This window comes from Aulonocara sp. 'chitande type north' Nkhata Bay, linkage group LG18, assembly GCF_057382095.1.
Source record: "Aulonocara sp. 'chitande type north' Nkhata Bay isolate Kocher_YH1m ecotype deep benthic linkage group LG18, A_spYH_male_GT1.1, whole genome shotgun sequence".
In the NCBI taxonomy this organism is placed as follows: Eukaryota; Metazoa; Chordata; class Actinopteri; order Cichliformes; family Cichlidae; genus Aulonocara; species Aulonocara sp. 'chitande type north' Nkhata Bay.
The window spans coordinates 1,886,434-1,901,234 of NC_141361.1; the positions used below are offsets into that span (position 1 = coordinate 1,886,434).

The window sequence follows — 14,801 nt, forward strand, 5'->3', positions numbered from 1 at the left end:
TTGACCCACACACAGAAATACCAGTTACATGAATCTAAGAAGTGATGAATAATGAAGTGAAACATGGTTTAAATGTCAGAACTTTTATCTTTTATTTTCATATAAATATTCTTGGTGGTCAGACTCGGTAGAACAAAAACACTGAATGCATGAAGGTTTAAAAACGATGGTGTATGTACAGTTATAAATACTCTAACATATATTCACAGAATGCAAACACACAGAATATATTTTTATAAAAACAGCAGATACTCCCCGCTGAGCGTAGAAGGAAACAGCAGTGCATTAATCTGCTCCAAAAGATCCTTTTACTAAAAACTGAATGATTTAGACAAAATCATTCAATAGAGAAAAATAATGTGTAAGGAGCACATGTCTTATGCCTACGTGATGAGTTTAAGGTGTCGTACAGTTTAGATTTAGGGACAAATGAATGAAAACATCGGAGGTGATTTGTCTTTAAATTTTAAAAAGCAAGATTCAAACTCAGAGGTTTAGAAACGAGTTAGCACGTTAGATACGGATTCTAAATAATTCAATATTTTTATGTATTACAGACAAAAAGAAGGTTGTCAGTAGTTGAAAAGTGCAAAAACACAAAGTGATGGCAGTAAGTCAGGTCACGCTTTAGGCCTCCTCGATGGGTGGGCTGTTGTAGCAGCCGTTGGGGATGGATGCCAGGATCTCCCTGAGGTTAGCGATGTCTGCCAGGATGGTGTCGATGTCGCGGTTGATCGAGTTGAGCTGGCGCATGTGCGCGGCCTCCTGCTCCTCCATGTTTCTGAGTCGGGGGCTCAGATTGCCCTCCACAGCTTTCTTAGCACCAGCCAACGAGTCCTCCAGCTGCTTCACCTTCTTTAAATCCACAGCACTGGACTGGTCTGAGAAAAGAGAGTAGACGCGGTGAGGAAGCAGCTCGTGCTGCCTCAGAAGGGCACTCAGGCCTTTCTGGAGATTGTGAAGCTGACCCCGTTAAAAAGCAACGTCTCCAGGAAAAGAAATCTCCAACAGTTGATTCTGTTTCCCACAAACGCTACGTCCAGATGAACAGAATCAACTTTTGGAGATAAAAAGCAACGCGTTGCAACTTCATAAATAAAACAGGACTTCAGGTTAAACTCCCAAAGTGTGAGTCAGATAAAAAGTGTACGTACTGGTTTTAGCCAGCAGACCCTGGACCTCTCGCAGAGTTTTCTGCACTTCCTCGCTGACCAGCCTGGCGTTGTTGTAAGCTCCACCCGCTCCCAAAGACGCCTGCAGGGGAAACATTTACATCTTTAACCCCGTGTCCATCGTTTTATACGAGTGCGTCTGTGCGTCTGTGACAGGTTACTTCAGTGTGGTCAGTTTACCTCCTGGGCGTCAGCATGCAGGTTTTCAGCTTTCTCCAGCTCGGAGGCCAGCTCTCCAACAACGCCTCCCGCCGTTGTTTTCAGGTTAGTCGCCTCTCTGTTCAGTTTGGTAGCTTCTTCCAGTATATTGTCATGAGCCGGCAAAGATGCAAATTCTCCCTGAAGGGTAAAGACAAAAGTCTCCGTTCAACTTAAAAAATAACCAATCAAACACATTTGTTTAAAGAAATTTCACAGAGTCAATTCTACAGCTGCTTTCTTCAACAAACGTAAACTTGTCCCTGACGTCTCGCCTGTTTTATCATTTCCAACATAAAGAATGCGTCATAAAGTAACGCCACAGTATTCATGCTACCTCCAGACCAGTGACCACGTCCCCGAGCTTGTTGATGTTTTCCAGGGCGTTATCATAACTGTCCTGAACATCTCCCAGGATGGACAGCGTTGCATTATTATTGCCAGCAGCCTGCTGGATGGTGGTCTTGATGTCAGGCAGACGCTTGATGGCAGCGTCTGCCTTTGTTTTGCTGCCTGCGATCTGCTGGTCGAAGCCTGAGAAGAAAGAAGAGTGGCATCAGCCTGCCGCTAGAGTTATGGTGGTGAGTGCCGCCCCATCGCTCGGTGAGTGCCGCCCCATCGCTCGGTGAGCCTACCTTTCAGGGTTTTCAGGGCATCTTCTAGCTCATCACTTTTGCTGTTGATGAGTTTGATGGCTCCTTCGGTGTCAGCTTTGGCAACATTGACTCTGTCCACGAGGCCGTTGTACTCCTGCAGCGAGGGATTGAGAACAGAGGTGTTGATTGTTAAAACGTCCAACGTTACAGCAGAAATAAACATGTTTACTGATACTCAAACGATTTTGGTCATTTAGCCATTTCCTCCTTTAACTGGACATCTCCTGCTCACCAGAGGTGAATCTGTGACACTTTCGTACCTGCTGGGCAGCTTTGCCGTTGGCCAGCAGGTCCTCAGCGACAGCCTTGTCTCTCAGTATGTCTTGCTGCAGCGCATCAATGCCTGCGAGGTTCTCATCCATCGCCTCTGTCACTCCATCCACCCTGGAACGCATCGCATCAGTCGCCCCCTGTGCATCATGGGAGAACAAAGGAGGTTAGAGACACTGAACAAGTAGATGATAATAAAAAGAAGAATCTGTCCTCTCCAGCCATTACCTGCAGAGATGGGGGGAGGTTTTGCTCCATGTTGGCGATGTCTTTCAACATGCCGTCCGCCATTTTGCTCTCCTCTATGGCATCACTGCTTAGACGTTTGGCTTGGTTCTCAAAACCCTTCACCTGAGCTGAAGTCTGTTCATACCTGGACACACACAGGTGGCTCCAGTTTAGTCTTTAGGCACCGGGTTTAGATTCTGCTGTCATTAACAAATCTGAAGCGTTTACATGCAAAGTGCACGTAAATCAACAAAGTGGTTGATTCAGAGTCTAAAAGAGTCTTTGTCTCTGAAGCTCAGAGGAGATACTTACATGCTTTTCAGGTCTCCAATCAGCTCTTTCACTTTGTTCTCTCTGTTCATGAGGTTTCTGACCAGAGTCAGACTCTGCTGCGAGTCACTCAGAGCCTTGTTAGCGTTTCTTTCCACAGCGTCTGCGAACGTCTGATGACTGGAAGGCAAAGGCGTCGGCGTTAGAGACGGTGGGTAACATGGACCGGTCTGCATGGTAGCCAAAAAACGTCTTACTGATTTGTGAAATCAGCACTTACTTGTTAGCCAGGTTGGTAGCCGTCGTCACCAGCGAAGACAGGTCGTTTGAACCCAGCGGAGAGTCGCTCTGAGGTACATCCTGAAAAATAAACAGAGGTTAGACAAGAAAACATCGTTGCCAATTTGTCAGCTTCTGTTTTCCCAAAATTTCTTGTCTTCTCTAAACCTTTGCCTGTTGCCTCTAAATACACGCACACCCAAATACAACACAACCCCTCTAAAATAAAATAATGATTCTGTCAAACACGACGTGTTCATCTCTGCGTCTGTCAGCGTGGAGCCTTACAGCGAACTCGCGGTCAGATTTGGCCTTCTCCAGCTGGACTTTCATCTCCTCGATCAGCTTCTGGACCTCCCCCACCTTCGTCTTGTACGTCTGTTGCTGCAGTTTGATGTCAGCGGCTGCGTCCTTGATGTTTAGGAGATTCTCCTCCTCGTCCAGCTGCTGCTTGCTGATGAACGACAGGCGGTCCTGCAGCCTCTTCTCCACTTCTGTTACAGACAAACAATAAGAAATCGACTTTATTTTAACCAATGAAACCTTCTCCAGTACATCTGCTATGGAAACCTGAGCGAAACCATTCGGCTGCAGGTCTACTAAGTTCTTCTAAAAACTGCAAGTTCACTTAACCAAGTTATTGAGTAAAAATTTCTTATTAAAGCTTCTACAATGTGGATTTTTATTTTTACCAACTGTAACTGTAACAAACAGCAGCTGACTGATCACTTATAAACATAGGAATTAGTACATTTTCCCATTATACTCACATATTTTACTTTTAACATACAAGAAGTCACAACATGTTCAGCAGTCACAGGTTTAGTTTAGTGTTTGGCAAATTGGTACTGGGTCCTAAAAGCCTTCCGGTGATGGCACAGATAACATGCTGTCTTACTTGTGAGTTGCTTGGCGTCTTCCATCATGTCGTCCACCTGCTCCATAGCATCTGTCAGAGCGGCCTCTATCTCCTTGTTATTAGCTGGTTTCAATCCTCCGTCCGTGTCAGAGAACAAAGACTCCAGGTCCCTCAGTTTGGCAGCATAAGCAGCCATCTGAGCCAAAAGGAATACGTTTAGATGCCACAGTGTCTTAATAAGCAGATGAAACTTCAGAGTTTCTATAGGGTGATATTGTGATAATATTGTTTTATTATGATGATCATAAACTGCAAATGTAATATCTCAAAGCCTCAGGTGGTATGATATGGAAAATATAGCATCCACACAGCAGGGGGCGCTCTGTAAAATAAACGTAACACTTTCTGTGTATGACAGCAGGCGCCTGTTACAGGTACCCCACCTTTGCTTTGATGGGGGTGAAACAGGCGGGGCAGCTGGATCGTTGGCACCTCAGACCCTCGAAGCCCGGTCTGCACCGACACTGCCCGGAAGCATCGCATTGATCGGACTCCGAGCGCTGGACGTCACAGTTACACGCTGACGGGAAAACAGGAAAAGATGTTACTGCTGGATCACATCTGGGAAAACCGTCACAGCACAAAAAGTGTAATTAAAAGGTGCACCAGCAGGGGGCAGCATTCCACCTGTGGGGGTGTTGAGAAGTTTCCAGATGTGGGCCAATGTTTTGTGCTTTAAAGGTCTTTGAAACTTTAATATAAACTAGCTTTGCTCAAATTAATGATCATGTTGTTTTTTAAACTTGGTTCAAATTTAAATTCAATTTTCACTTCACTGTTTTCTGTAACTGATGCTTATTCTGCATATTCATTAAGTAAATGATCAATACAGCACCAAAGAAAAACAAGATTGAGCTTAGCGTTGATCAGCTGATACACTTTAACACATCGAGGTAACCGCAGCCATGTTTAAGCTGTTTTAGCTGCACACAGTTGCTGGGCAGCTGCATGCTGCTTTGCAACCCAACACCACCATCAAAAACCACAATTCTGATGATTTTCTTTGCTGTGAGCTTAAAAGATTATTAAACAGCTTCTCTCTGAGCAGCTCATGAAACTGAAACATGTCAGTTCTGTTTGTAAAAAACTGTTTTACTGCTTTCTGACATCTAAGATTCAATTTTACAGTAAAGAACACAAAGATTTCCCTGCAGATGAAACCCAGACGTCTACATCAGAAACTCCTCTGACTGTGCGTCGTTCTTACGTTTGCAGGCGTCGGTGGGCTGCCTGTGGTAGAAACCTCTCACACAGTCCTCACAATGCCGTCCCTTCGTGTTGTTCACGCACTTCAGGCATTCGCCGCTGTTGCGGTCGCAGCTTCCCAGCACTCTGACGTCGATGTGACCATTACAGTGGCAGGGTATGCAGGGACGCTGCACACCTCCGGTACCCAGGGGGTCGCCATAATAACCTTCCTGACAAACGTCACAGCGAGGACCTGAGGACAGAGACACACAGTCAGGTTAGAATATTCTAGAATTATTCAAATTCAACTAAAGACGTTTAAGAGCTGAAACAAAACATCAACTAAACATCATGTTGTTGATGTCGTCTCACCAGAGGTTCCTGATGGGCACCTCTCACAGCGAGGCTCCAGAGAACCAGGACCCAGTGAGCAGGACACGCCATCCGCGCAGGGACACCTCACGCAGGTCTCCGGCCGCCTCGGGTCTCTGTAGAAGCCCTGGGAACAGCTCTGATCCGCGGGCGTCTCATCGGCAGAGTAACAGTCTCCAGTTTGCGGGTCACAGCTGCCTCCTCTGCAGCTGCAGGGCTCACAGGGGCTGAAGGCTCCATCTGCGGGGTCTCTGCGTTTGAAACCGGGCGCACACCGCTGACAGAACTCGCCCTCATGACCCGGCGGGCAGCTGCAGGTGTGCACCCAGCGGGCCGGGATGCCGTCTCCACGCTGCGCAGTCACCAGCTGCACGCTATCGAGGTAGCCACGTCCTGAAAAAAGAAACAACAGCTCATGAAACTGTGTGCGAGAGCCGCTCATCCTTCACTCTTTGTTGTTCTTTTCTTGGATTTTATCTCTTTCTTCTCTGTGGAAGAGAAGGAAAAGGGCTCACCGGTGTCTCCAAACGTGGCTCGGATCTTGATGGCTGTGAGGTTCTGCAGGAGCGTCTGGAACTGCAGGGCGGAGAGCTGAGGCCTCCACTTGCTGCCGGGCCGCTCGTCCAGTCTGTTCAGAAAAAGACAGAAGTTCAAACAATGTTTCAGGAAGACGACGTCTTCTCCCTGCACTGTCCTTCAACATGGAAGCTCATGAACCTCCGAGAAAACAGGAATCATTTTGATGTGTTTCTTCTTATTGCTTTGCTAATATTTGGACTGCAAGTGACTTCTTGACTAAATCAATCCAGATGTGTAGCCAGATGTGCAAACAAGAAAGAATTTGGTATCACGATGACATTAAATCTCATTAAATGTATCAGAGTCTGAGAGAAATTCTGATTCGGCTCATTGCATTCAGCTCCGAAGGTCCATCATAGTTTCACCCACGTGTGCATGAGGAGAGAGGCATGAAGAACATCTGCAGGTCAGACTCCACGTTTATTGGAGCAGTGTTGTTCCACCCACTTTCTCCACATCGCTCATGCAGTAAATCCCTCGTAAACACAGCCAGGTACTAACGGAGTGCCTGAGATTCTTGCTGCGTCTCTACTTGTTGTGATTAACAGCCTCGCCTCAGGAATGTTCACGCCTCAGAGAAGCCTGGCTGTCTGAACCTTTGATAGCTGGGCTGGAAACGTTTTCACATTCCTGCTGGACAAATGATGTCACACAGAGATGCCAGTCACAGTGTAAGTGGGAGCTATTCTGCCTCATCAAAACACGACACCTGATATTTCAGGCCAGTGTTCTCAAACTGCAGAGCTGCTGCAGGCGGCTGGAACAATGCATTAAAGTTCAATGACTTTCACTAACATTCATTTATAGCAGAAACTGAGGAGAAAGCAGCAGTGACAGTCCCACTAATGCCCACCAGGGGCTCCAGCAGTGAGTCCCCACAGACTCCCATCCATCCATTCGCTTCCGCTGATCCTTTTCAGAGTCGCTGGGGGTGCTGGAGCCTATCCCAGCTGTCATAGGGCGAGAGGTGGGGTACACCCTGGACAGGTCGCAGGGCTCCCACAGACTCCCGTGGGAGTTAAGACTTAAGTTTTAAAGTTTGCATTATTGTGGGCGTGGCCTCTTTGACTGACAGGTGGATGGTGACACAGGTGGCTGTAGCTGCTAGCTGGACCTCTGAGCCTTTTTACTCCAATTATCTGACCAATAATAACACCCGACCAATCAAATCTGTTCTCCACGTCGTGTTTAGCGCTTCAGACAAAACCATCAAACTTTCAGCGACTTCACACCGTGGATTTTCTGACCTGAAGCTGTAGGTGATCTTCTGACCACAGGGGACCACAGATCGCAGGTCACCCAGAGAGGCAGCGACTCTTAAGCCGCCACCTTCCAGGATCACGTCGTTGACGGACGGGTATCGGACGCCGCGGTCCAAACGCAGCGAGAAGGAGAGGTTCTGGCCGTAACTCAGCAGCTGGTTCCCGAGGTAAGAGTCTGTGAGAAAGGAGAACATCAGTCATGACAGGAATGAAAAGAAAGACAAAGAAGTGTGGGTGGGGCTATGCTGTTAGAAGAGGTGGGGCTTGACTCACCTGGGGCATACAGGTAAACCGGCAGGCTGTTTTTGGAGATCACCTCCACGTCCTGGTGTTTTGGTGACCAGCGGAAGTGAGTATCGGCTGGAGTCTCACCTTGCATCGTCCCCACCTTCCAGTCCTCCACACCTGAAGCACACCAGAGTCTGTCACCTCACTTATTGTGCACTTTTACTTTGAAATGTAGGAAATGTTAGGGTTCTTTTATTATGAAGGTAACGAAGGAGAAAGGTTTACCGGTGGTGAAGGTGGAGGTGATTTTGTGGACCGAGTAACCGGATCGTGCTGAACATCGGCTGCTGTGGCCGTAACAGAAACACGGCAGAGTCAGACTCTCAGATTCCTGCCTGGGCTGACGGCTGAAAACGCAAGAAACAACAGGAAGTGAGCCATGTACTATCAAAATAAGACAGGAGAATATTTCTGTGAACTAAAAACTGAAAAATAATGCAAAGAAGGCTGTGGAAGAAGTGGGCTGTTTAAAACTGCTCAGATGTGTTTGTATTCATCTGAAGCACATAAAGTACTTAAAGCTACTTAAAAACCTGTAATGGAAAGATGGAAGGCAAGCACTGAAATCAATAGAAAAGAGCTGTGGGCTGAAGTTAAGGACTGAAAACTGTAAAGTGACTGAAGACAGAATTCAATGTAAACATTTTTTAACTGCAGTTACAAAACCATTCATCAAATAAAAGACACCAAATGTAAGCAATGACATGCATTAAAGTGCACTGAAGGTGTTGAGAATTGAAGCATATGAGGTAACATTTGTCTCTCACCTTTGGGGGCAGCCGTCAGCTCCGATTGGTCCGTTGGGGCAGCGGTCACATTTGTCTCCTGTGACGCCTTCTTTACAGCTGCAGCGCCCCGTGCTGTCACATGACTTGCTGACAGAACCTGAGGAAAAACAAGCCCGGGCAGAACAACTCAAGTAAACGATGACATCGGTTCGTCGTCAGCCCCAAGTGGCCATTAAAGGAACTGCAGCTTCATTTTTCCACAGCAATGAGTTAACACATTGAAGCAAAAACGTTCAGCCTCTCATGTTTGGAAACTGTTTTATGAGACCGGGAAAGTAAATGTGTCGCCTCTAAAGACGTGCCAGGAACACAGAAAGGTTCAGACAGTTTTGATGAGGCGTGTTTGAGGTGTAGTTTTCGTTTCCAATAAAAACATAATGAACTTACAGGATATGTGGAGGATTGTATCGATCTGATCTGGTGCCAGCGTTGGTACTGATACTATGGATATTTGAATTGATCCTCCCACCTCTGCTCTCTGGTTTGTACGTCTAACATTTTCCACACATAAGGGTTTTGTGAGACTTGCACTCACCTGTAGGGTTGCAGCGGCAGGGCGAGCAGCTCTGTCCCGCCCCCTGCAGGTAGAAGCCATCCTTGCAGCGCTCGCAGTTGCGGCCTTCCGTGTTTCCCTGACAGTCGACGCAGTGCAAACCCAACGCGTCGTGCAGGCAGTACTGAGATCTCCCATTGCACTCACAACGCATTATCGCTGCATGAGAAAGTAAGAGGTCAAAGGTCAAGTTTATTTTGATTTCTTTTAAATGATTTTTTGTACAATAACTGTTTGTAGATGCACTTCCATGTATTTTTGTGGCTTCACAGGTGTTGGACTGGTGCTTTTCCAGTCTGACCACAGGAAGTGCTTGCATTATTGTGAGGACTGTGGGAGGAAGCTGGCTGTTTACATTTCAGTTGTGCACTTTCTTCTGTTCTCCACTTTCCCTCCAGCTTGCATGTGAATTACTTGTTTTGTTCGTATTGTGATGGTGAAAGAAAAGAAGGCACATCCACAAGCTTCCTGAGCTTTAATCTAACAAACAGCAGCATTAGAGATGTTTACAGAGTGTGAAGCGTTTCATATGGTTTGTAGTTTGTTCTGAAATCCCAGCAAGAGCCTGCACACAAATCATCACAATCTGACCAGCCCCGCCCAAAAAGCCAGCACCTCAGCCCCTTCTGTGTGCAGCGAGCTCACCGGGATCACGGCTCAGAAAAGCAGCCCTGAAAAGACTTGCACCCGCTCCTTTAAAGCTTTGATTGAAACTGAGGGAGAGTTTCAACAGGCTGCTGCTTGTTCCTGCTGTTGGCAGAGAGGGCCGATCTCCCCCGCAGTGAATGCAGCAACAGCAGTTTGTGGTAAACCAGAGCAATGATGAAAAAAGTGAATCACAAGGCAGCCTGCAGCCTGCAGGGGCAGCCTGGTACAGAGAAACATTTCATGATTTTATTATTGCACCCTTTGCAGTGACCATCCTGGCAATGCAGCAGAAAGGGGACGACCACCAAACTGTTCTCATCCAGGAGGATATGATGTCACTGCAGCCACAGGATATGATGTCACTGCAGCTAATAAGCTGCCGCAGATCTTTTTCTGTGTGTTTTGGGTCTGTTTGGTGTTTGTGTGTTAAGCTGTGCCACTGAAGCATTATTGCATCAATATTTGCACAACACACGTGCGAACGTTCGCCCCTGACCGACATCAGGGCGATCGGGAGTCTGACCGACAGCTGGGATCAAGTTACAGAAACCAGGTTTACCAAGTGACCATGAAGGCCAGAGATTTCCCTCAAACTTCAACTCGGACTCGCAGACTATCTCCCGTGTGTCAGCGTCAATAAGCCACGCTTCTCTCTGTTGTTCTGCCAGGAGAATCCGAGCTGATGCAACTGTGGCACCAGCTGTTTACTCAGGTGAGGTGACCTCAGTCACAAACATCTCGAGCCGCTGGACTTAATCAGCATGAAGTTTGGAGGCAGAGGAAATGCTTCATGTCCCTGTGTTACTGTCCTGAGCTCAACATGAACCTCACACAGCTGATGAGGAAAAACTCATTTTAAACAGGGTTTTGGGGTTTTTTGAAAGTGTGTTGAGAAAATATCCCCCAGCGATCGGTGGCAGAGGGCTGCCCCCTCCCAGGTTCTGTTGGACGTCTCCTCTTGTTCCTTCCCAGCGTCACCAAGTGCTGCTCATAGGGTGTGTCTGACTTTGGGGGTTTTCTTGAACACGTCATTTTAACCTCACTGTGATGTTTTTTCTCCCCGTATGAATCTGAATACCTCGACAGTGACTGTAATCAATTTCTTCTTTGATGTAAGCGCTCAGAGGGAGGCTGAGGTGTGTTTGTCTGACTGTCAGATTCAGCAGACGTGAACTGCTCGTTCTCTACAGTTCAGAGTGCATCACACTGACTCACTCTCTTATAACACTTATTGTTCACCTGATTGCCTCCGGCAGCGGTGAGCTTAGGTGTTGTGTCTCTCATTGGACAGTTTCCAACTTGTGCGCCTCTAAATATTCAGCCTAAAGAAACATTTTCTCTCCAAAGGGAACGTGCTCACTGTTTCATAACTCTGCTTTCTTTTCCCCGGAGGAATGAAAAACAACAAAGACACACCTAGAGACGGTTCTTCTTACATCACAGTGTCAACTCCGAATCTGGTTTCATTTTTAATCTGAGGTTAATGCTTTAACAAATAAAAGACTAAAGCACCGTCTGTGCTGTGAGCACTGACTCATGTCATGATTCAGCTGATAAAACACTGCACATGTCAAACGTCTGCACTTGGTGATGCTTTTTTAAGCTTTGAACCAGTTTGTAGAAAAGTGCACTGCCTCCCACCTTTAAGTTGTTTTTTGGGGAATAATTTAACTGCGTTTTTGCTCCTGCGGGTGATGACGTGGTTTTCATCACCTTCATGATTTGACAGTCACTCGCAGTCTGTCCTGTATTGAGCACTGACTCAGCAGCAGTAAAGGCCAAACAGCCCAATATAATAAAAATAATCACTGCTTATCAATAAATCAGAAAATAAAGAGCTGCATGTATCTTGATGAACAATGCAGGTTTTACATTTCTCTCATTTTGGGTAAATAAAACGCCACAAAACGCAGTATTTTTACAGCAAAGCTGGTAAAACTGAGATATTTCCATGTTTCCTTAACCCGGCTACTTACTATCTATCTATCTATCTATCTATCTATCTATCTATCTATCTATCTATCTATCTATCTATCTATCTATCTATCTATCTATCTATCTATCTATCTATCTATCTATCTATCTATCTATGGTCTCGTCTCAGCATATGAGGCTGGATTCTTTTCTTCAGCACATCAGTAAAAGTTCAGCAGATAATAATTTCTCTCCCTGAGGGGCAGGCGGTTCTCCTCTGACAGCTCAGGTTCTCGTGAGCCTCACCCATGGGTGTCTCCCTTTTTCCACCAGCTAGTCTTTGTTATCTTTTAAGACAAATTTGAAAAATGAAATGATCCTAATGAAAAGTTATAGAAAGCCTTCCTGTTCTGACTCGTCTGTGTGAACGGGTTTGTTAAGCTGCATGTTGTTGTTCTTTTACTTTCTTTAAACGTTTTATTTTGTCCTGAAGTCACAGCTTTATAGTCACAGCTTTATAGTCACAGCTTTATAGTCACAGCTTTATAGTCACAGCTTTCTCGTAATTTAAGGATCAGCCTTCGTGTCTATTTAAACTTCTTTAGTGAGATTTCTTAATTCAGCTGTTTGTGTCTTATTGTTAATCAAATCTGAGGAGCAGTTTACTTAAAATGATTCAGGAATCGTACTTCTGGGCTCTGCTGTGTTTCCTCTGACTCATCGCTGAAGCTTTATCTGATCTGCAGCTGTCCCAGCAGCTTCGTGTCTGCACCGGCAGACTTTCAGACACGAGTGACATGAATATGAATAACTCACAGTCTTATCTCATATTATCTTCACACACTTCATTAATATCACAGCTGCCTCCCCTCTGTGATTTTCTTTGATTCCTTTGTTTGTGCGCTGAACACATTTTTCAATAATTAACAAAATCACCAGACTGAGCCTTTAAAACAAACATATTAAATCCACAGCAATAAATACTGTACTACCTCTGAAATCAGTATTTAATGATTATTGTTATTATAAAATGAGGATCAATACGTCGTTTTTTAACGTCCCATCTTACCGACCTATGTTTGTCGTCTTGATTTCATGACGTTGTTGTTGCCTCTCCTAAACATTACCACAGCTATTAGCAGGCTGAGCTCAGGTATGTTGGTTAGAGTTTAAAGAAGAGAGTTAAAGGATCTTAATGTCTTTCAGCATCTTGCTGATAGCAGTAACAGAAGAAGCCGAGCCACTTACAGTAGTATCTGTAGGTCGCCCGGACGGCGCAGACAGCAAACAGAAGCCCGCAGAGTGAAATCCATCCATTCCTCATGTTGTGTGAATCCTGAAATCAGATCCGAAAGCTGCAGCTGATGGAAAACTCCTGCACAGCTCCTCAGAGTGATGCTTTTTAACTCCTCTCCTGCTGCAGGTCCGTACACGCTGCATGTACAGGCCACACTTATTCACGTGTGATTCACAAAACACACACCGTCAGTCAGAGGATATGACGGCTCCAGTGTGTGTGTGTGTGTGTGTGTGTGTGTGTGTGTGTGTTGTAACAGTGTGAGCCGTTGTCCTGGAGCTTCACATTTGCATTTGTACAACACAAAGACGTCTCACAGGACGGAGAATTAAAAATCAGATTTCTGTGAATGAAGTGAATCTGCGCTCTGTTCCAGATGTGGAAAACATGACAGATGTTTCCTGAACGTGAACTCTGCATGCAGCTGCTGAGAGTTCAGATTAAACCAGCAACAGTGCAGAGGCTGACCATTCACAGCAGCAGTCATGTCAGAGGGTTTTACAATCTAATGTGTGGACCTTAGAGAAAACACAAAGCCCTGTGACTGACCTGTCCAGGTGTGCCCCACCTCGGCCTACTGCGGCTGGGATGGACCCTGACTGGCAGAAGCAGAAGAAAATAGACAGGTGGCGTCCCCCACGGCTCAGTTTTAGGCCCGGTTTATGTTTTTGATTTCACCAGTCAGCAATATTCCTGTTATCATTACATTTAACACTGCATTATTACATCGATCCTATAATTATTATTATTAACTTTTAAATAACCAGGGAGTGAAACGCAGACACCAGCTTTAACCAGTGTTTCTTATTTTGGTTGATTCCTCTCTGGACTTTCTTTTATTTATTTCAAGGATCATTTATTGAATTTTGACCTTTAGTTTCTGAACTTAAAATAAATCGTTCCATTGTGCTTGGATTAATGCGCGTTTTACGGTATGTAGTGGAGGTGGCTGATATCCAGAAATCCTACCAGTGGCTGGACAAAGCTGGACTGAAAGACAGCACAGAGGCACTAATCATGGCAGCACAAGAACAAGCTCTGAGTACAAGATCCATAGAGGCTGGGGTCTATCACACCAGGCAAGACCCCAGGTGCAGGCTGTGTAAAGATGCCCCAGAGACAATCCAGCACATAACAGCAGGGTGCAAGATGCTAGCAGGCAGGGCATACATGGAACGCCATAACCAGGTGTACAGGAACATCTGTGCCGAGTATAACCTGGAAGTCCCGAGGTCAAAATGGGAGATGCCCCCAAGGGTGGTGGAGAATGACCGAGCTAAGATCCTGTGGGACTTCCAGATACAGACGGACAAATGGTGGTGGCTAACCAACCGGACATAGTGGTGGTAGACAAACAGAAGAAGACGGCCGTAGTGATCGATGTAGCGGTTCCGAATGACAGCAATATCAGGAAGAAGGAACACGAGAAGCTGGAGAAATACCAAGGGCTCAGAGAAGAGCTCGAGAGGATGTGGAGGGTGAAGGTAACGGTGGTCCCCGTGGTAATCGGAGCACTAGGTGCAGTCGAGTGGATCCAGCAGATCCAGTTTGTAACATCTCTTTATTACTATAATCATTGTGATCAGTTAGTTAAAAGACTAGTTGGGATTATATAAGGAATTTGAATATTTTTAATACAACTTAACAAAGTTTATGTTAAAGCTTAGCATAACTTAAATGTGATAATTCATGTTAAACCATGTGGGAAGCTTACATAAAGCACATACAAATATGTATAAAATTAATTCTATATAATATATGAAAGATATCACATTAAAGAAAATCTGAGTACTAATATTAAATATTTACTGTTTAAAGTATGTTTGAAACAGTAAATATGAGGTCATCTATCAAAGTTGTGGAATAGTTCTGATGAGGAATCGAGATTTTTCCAAGAGGAAAAATATTTTTTGTTCTTTC

The 14,801-nt window shown here is 45.4% G+C and overlaps 1 protein-coding gene across 1 annotated transcript; it reads right to left on the minus strand.

Moving 5' to 3' along the window:
• Positions 1–54: 54 nt before the first annotated feature.
• On the minus strand, positions 55–12,988 carry lamc2 (laminin, gamma 2). The gene is made up of 21 exons (XM_086271680.1): positions 12,833–12,988; positions 9,005–9,181; positions 8,449–8,566; positions 7,907–8,028; positions 7,667–7,798; positions 7,379–7,568; positions 6,068–6,180; positions 5,553–5,945; positions 5,200–5,433; positions 4,376–4,512; positions 3,972–4,128; positions 3,362–3,567; positions 3,075–3,154; positions 2,837–2,974; positions 2,525–2,669; positions 2,287–2,436; positions 2,006–2,120; positions 1,708–1,904; positions 1,353–1,511; positions 1,155–1,254; positions 55–881 (listed from the first exon to the last, which is right to left on the minus strand). The coding sequence occupies exons 1-21, from the start codon at positions 12,906–12,908 to the stop codon at positions 628–630; spliced, it is 3,393 nt and encodes a 1,130-aa protein (XP_086127806.1). The 5' UTR covers positions 12,909–12,988; the 3' UTR covers positions 55–627.
• Positions 12,989–14,801: the final 1,813 nt, after the last annotated feature.

What these genes read in the sequence shown, in the direction of transcription:
- lamc2 (XM_086271680.1), bottom strand. Translation starts at nt 12,908, where the DNA reads ATGAGGAATGGATGGATTTCACTCTGCGGGCTTCTGTTTGCTGTCTGC. An exon ending in GGCGACCTACAGATACTACT is followed by an intron (nt 9,182 to 12,832) that starts GTAAGTGGCTCG and finishes TTTCTCATGCAG; the next exon opens with CGATAATGCGTTGTGAGTGC. An exon ending in ATTGGAGACCTGAAAAGCAT is followed by an intron (nt 2,670 to 2,836) that starts GTAAGTATCTCC and finishes GTGTGTGTCCAG; the next exon opens with GTATGAACAGACTTCAGCTC.